Source organism: Onychomys torridus, chromosome 5 (assembly GCF_903995425.1).
Source record: "Onychomys torridus chromosome 5, mOncTor1.1, whole genome shotgun sequence".
NCBI lineage: Eukaryota > Metazoa > Chordata > Mammalia > Rodentia > Cricetidae > Onychomys > Onychomys torridus.
In genome coordinates, this window is record NC_050447.1 from 22,217,236 (window position 1) to 22,222,318 (window position 5,083).

Below are 5,083 nucleotides of genomic sequence, written 5' to 3' on the forward strand. Positions count from 1 at the left end.
GCTTTGTTGGGCTCCCCATCTCTACCAGGAGACCCCTAGTGACATGGCTGAGGTCACAGGGCAAAGAGCCTCTGGAGAGCACTGCTGAGGGGACTTTACAGGTCTCTGGAGACCCACAGTTTGGATGAGTGGCAGTCCCCCTGAGTGGTTCCCCGCCCTTGGATCTCCCATCTGGGGAAGTAGGACTTCTTCTTTTAGGGCATGAATGTTGGGCTTGGTGGTGACTAAGATATCTGAAACAGTGGGTGGAGAGAGTGCTTAAGTACGAGGCCTCCCTGTCCTCTGGCCAGAAGACACCTGACAAGGACAGATACAGCATGGCCAGCCTGCGGACCCCGCTCCTCGTGGCTCTCATCCTTCTTGCTGTGGCCCTGCAGACATCCGATGCAGGTGAGCCTGGGGAGTAGGAGGGTGGACACCCGAGGGTCTAGAAAGAGTCCCAGAGCGAGCCTGCCATTGGCTTTTGTGGCTTTGGGCTAGCTCTGGCGCATCCCTGGGCTAGCGTTACTACTTCTAAATGGACCCATTTATAAAGTGGGTAGTCAGAACAGCTTGGCCTTTAGGGCCTGCCTCAGTTGGTATGGTTGTGGTATGCAAGGCCTGGGGACCCTGTTGCCCAGACAGCTCAGATATAGGGGCTCTTGAAATAAATACATGGCCTACAAGGTATCCATTTGAGTTGGGGAAAGTAGAGACATTCTTAGAGAGTGGGCCATGCCCTCCTAATATCTAAGGTTTGCTCTGGAGCCTGTGGTCAACACAGGGTCCTGACCCCTCTTTCCTATTACACTATCAACACCCCTGTTTGGGGCTGGGCAGGAGAAGGGTCTCCACAGTGAAATGAGGCAACTACAACCAACCAATTGTTGCTCACAGTGTCCAGTTTCTGGAGAGCCCCCATGTAAGTACAGCCCTGTGGAATTGGTATTCTTCCATGGGCCTTGGAGACAAGTGATTAGGGCCACTCAGGGGCAGAGTGGGACTTGAACCAGGTCTGTCATGACTGTCTTCTGGTTGAGCCTTGAGTCTGACTCTGCTACAGTCTCACTGTGACCTTGGATGCTTGCCTTCCCCTCTCTAGCCTCACCAGGGCACAGAGAAGAGGAAGATATTTCAATTCTGTGTTGTATGCATGAGGGTTGGTGGGTCTGGGGTAGGGTCAAGCATCTGACAAGCTCCTAGGAAGCAGGTGCTGTCTACCATGCATTGATCCAAGGTGACTGGGGCTCCTTCTGGCTTAGAGGGGCAGGATCCCACTTAGAAGCCTGCAGGTAGTCAGTCATTCTGAATCCACTTCCCAGAGTGTAAGACACTGAGCCCTCAGTGGCATCTCTGTATGAGGCCTAGAAGATATCCATCGGTGTGGAAGAGAATCTTCCCCCTATAGGTCAGTCTGTGATTATGGCTGGGGCCATAATCTCTGCACTCCAGCTAATGTGCCCTGGGTACCCCTCCACCAGGTCCCTATGGTACCAACATGGAAGACACTATCTGCTGCAGAGACTACATCCGTCATCCATTGCCATTACGTGTAGTGAAGGACTTCTTCTGGACCTCAAAGTCCTGCCGCAAGCCTGGTGTTGTGTGAGTAGGAAGCTGGGCCACGGGGCTTTGGAGGAGGGGCCTGACAGATGTGGACTTAGGGTGGGCAGGATGCAAGGAGGCTTGGCTGGATGGGATGGTTTAGGCAGGCTTGGGTGTTCTGAGTCCCAGAATGATGGTACCATTCATAGATATTGTTGAACATCTGTAACATGACAGTCCTGTGGATGGCAGCTGAATAATGGGTACCACCCCAGCAAGGCATGGACATGTGGGCAGTCCACAGCCACAGGCTATTGTCGATGGGTAGCAATGTGGGTGTAAGGGTACAAACAGCATGCCTAGAGTCACTCCCTGCTGAGACATTCTGAGTCCTCCCAGTCCCCTGGAATTCTTCCAGGTAGTCGTTTTGGTCAGAGACATACTATTAAGTGATGACACCTATAGATGGCTGCCCATGTGCTCAGGCTATTCTGAGCACTACCTATGTGACTCATTCAGTCTTTGAAGCAATTCTACAAGGAGGTTAGCTCATTTTGTAGGTGAGACCCACACTCAGCAAAGGGAAGGGGACTCAGGCTTAGCAAAGAGAAGGGATCCAGGCTCAGCAAAGAGAAAAGGACCCAGGTTCAGGAGAGGGAAGAGGACTTAGGCTCAGCAAGGCGAATGGCAAGCAGGCTCAGTACAGACGAGCATGGGGCAAGGTTTCCCAGGCTGCTCCTGTATTCCTGGAAGGAGTGTTCTCTTGTGATTCTTCCCTCTGCACCCCGACTTTCTCCACCTGTCAGGAAGACCCATCTTTTTCTGTGGTAGCCCATCTGGTTGCATCTAACTCCTTAGAGCCTACTTTCAGCCACATCACCTATTGGACAGTTCTTGGATTTGGGTCATGACCCCACCCCTTGGGCTCTCTATCTTCTTTCCCTCCTCCCACAGCTGACTCCCTCTCTTAGAGATGTCTGCTGGAGAAGGATAAAGAAGGGCAGAGCAGGAGCCCTCCCAAGGTTCTGGTCCTTCAGCTCTGAGACTGTTTTTCATCACTTCAGTAGAGCCATAACTCCCATTTCCCCAAGTGCAGAAAGATTGTGTCCTGAGCACAAGGCACATAAGCCCTTAGCTAGAAACAGCCCTGTGCAGCAATCACTGTCCGTCTGGTTCCCTTGCACACTGCCGAGGTGGCATGAGCTTAAGGGTCTCTTCAGCATCACAGGGCAGCTACAGCAAGTGGAAGTCACAGAGCTCTGGCCTGTAACACAAGAGATGCTCAGTGGAGGACAGACCTACTGATCCTTGGACTCTGAGCCTAAAGGAACTCTAGAAAGAATACAGCTTGACGGATGGGGAGATGGATGCACAGGGAGGGACCAGCCTTACGTAAGATGCCCAAGAAGCCAAGCTCAGGCTGACCGTGATGGCCCACACCTTTAATTCCAGCACTCAGGAGGCAGAGGCAGGTGGATCTCTATGAGTTCAAGGCTAGCCTGGTCTACATAGTGAGTTCTAGGACAGCCGGGACTATGTAGAGAGACCCTGTCTCAAAAAAAGAAAAAAGTCAAGCTCAGTGTTGCTGTCGTCCTCGGGCACTGTTTATTTGAGGTCTGTGATGCAAGGACAGGTCAGGGATGTGGGAGCCAGCAGCTCTCAGCTGGATGGCTGGACTGTTGGGACGCAGCTATGGAACAGCATCAGAGGTCCCAGCCAGCCTATACCAACCTTGCCAACCCCAGCTTCCATGCCCAGGCCTGGCCCAGTACTTGCTGTGGCTGCGCAGGGCAGGAGCCTGGGGCCACACTTGGTGGGCGTCTGAGTTTCTTTTCTCATTACTGTGATAACATACTCGGACAAGAACAGCTCAGGAGAGAAAGGGTTTGTTTTAGCCCACAGTTCAAGGTGCAGGCCATCGAGGGCAGGAAATCAAGGCATCCGGAGTAGCTGGTCACTCTTGTCCACAACCAGGAGACAGGGAGGGATGAATGCACGTGCTCAGCTCGTGTCTCCACTTTATCCAGGGTCTACTGGCCAGGGAGGAGTCCCACCCACAATTAAGATGGGTCTTCTCACATCACTTAAAGTAAGACAATCCCACAGGCATGTCCAGAGGTCTCCAAAGTGACCCTAGATATTGTTGACTGACAGTTAACTCTTCCATCACCACAGGCAAACCTATTTCTCCAACAGATGCTCTAGGACTCTCAAAGAGGCCTGTAAGGGACGTTCTTCAAAGTTACAGTCCATTCCCCACCCCAGACATACTTTACTCCTTACATTCGGCCAAATTTCTTTACATCTGTGAGTAGACTAGGGACATGTGGAGTTGTTGTAAGAATTAAGACAGCTATTATAAAAGGGGACGAGGAAATTGCTCAGTCAGTAAGTGCTTGCTAGAGGATCCTAAGTTTGGATCCTTAGCACTCATGCAAAAAAGCCAGATCTGGCAGCATGTGCCTGTAATCCCAGTGCTGGGGAGGCAAAGACAGAAATATTGCTGGGCCTTGCTGGCCAGCCAGTCTAGCTGAATTGGAACTTCAAGGTCAGTGAACTGTATTTAAAAATAAGATGGACAGCAAGTGAGGGAGACATTTTATGTTAACCTCTGGTCTCTACATGCCTGTGTACATGCATCCATCACACACACACACACACACACACACACACACACACACACACACACACCAATGTAAAAAGTTGAGGACATTTCCTGACACAATTATACAGCACCTACTATTTGCTGTGGCCCTTGCAGGCCAGTGTGTATTCTGATAGCTTCATCAAAATCTCAGGCAGCTAGGCAGGACTGTCACCCCATTTTATAGAGGTGGAAACCAGGGCTCAGAGAAGTTACCTGACTTGCTAATAAGGAGCAAAACTACAATCCTATCCAGATAGGCCAGCTCCAAAGTCCATACTTTTGTCTCCTGGCCTACTAAAGCAACTGCTTATTCCCTGGTGTCTCTTACAGTTTGGTAACCTTCAAGAACCGGGACATCTGTGCTGACCCCAACATATTCTGGGTGAAGAGGATTCTCTCCAAACTGACCTAGTGAGGAAGGCCTGATGACCATGGGCATGGCCACTCCAGGAAGGCTCAGCAAGTCCTATCCCGCTGCCCTTCCAGCAAGAGCCTCGCCAACAAAGCTGCCTTCGCTCACCTCCATGCCCTGGTCCTCACTCCGTCAGGCCTCTGGTCATTCCACCTCCCCTCCAGCCCCTCTAGCCCACCCTCTTCCAACATAGCAGCTGAGGGAGCACATTCTGGCCGGCCCTTTCCCAGCATCCCCTCCGCACTGCGTTAGCTAAGCTACGGCCCTCGCTTTGGTAACCCGGTCCTGCAGCTCTGGGTGCTTCCCTTTCCCCAGCCTAGGGAAGACCCGCATGCTTCAAGTCTGTGCTGCTCAGTTCCACTTCCTGGAAGGCTGCAGATTTCCGGAATATTATCCTGCCACTTGCACTGGTCCAGGGCCACTCACCTCCCAGGCTTCGATCAGTCCCGGTGGGCACCCGCCAAGCCTCATTCTTCAGACTTCCCCGGCTTCCGCCTTCT

General features: G+C 52.0%; 1 protein-coding gene across 1 annotated transcript; it reads left to right on the forward strand.

The window, feature by feature from the left end:
- Positions 1–230: 230 nt before the first annotated feature.
- On the forward strand, positions 231–4,583 carry Ccl22 (C-C motif chemokine ligand 22). The gene is made up of 3 exons (XM_036186841.1): positions 231–390; positions 1,461–1,584; positions 4,502–4,583. Exons 1-3 carry the CDS (start codon positions 318–320, stop codon positions 4,581–4,583), a joined length of 279 nt encoding a protein of 92 aa, XP_036042734.1. The 5' UTR covers positions 231–317.
- Positions 4,584–5,083: the final 500 nt, after the last annotated feature.

What these genes read in the sequence shown, in the direction of transcription:
- Ccl22 (XM_036186841.1), top strand. Translation starts at nt 318, where the DNA reads ATGGCCAGCCTGCGGACCCCGCTCCTCGTGGCTCTCATCCTTCTTGCT. An exon ending in CCTGCAGACATCCGATGCAG is followed by an intron (nt 391 to 1,460) that starts GTGAGCCTGGGG and finishes CCCCTCCACCAG; the next exon opens with GTCCCTATGGTACCAACATG. An exon ending in TGCCGCAAGCCTGGTGTTGT is followed by an intron (nt 1,585 to 4,501) that starts GTGAGTAGGAAG and finishes TGTCTCTTACAG; the next exon opens with TTTGGTAACCTTCAAGAACC.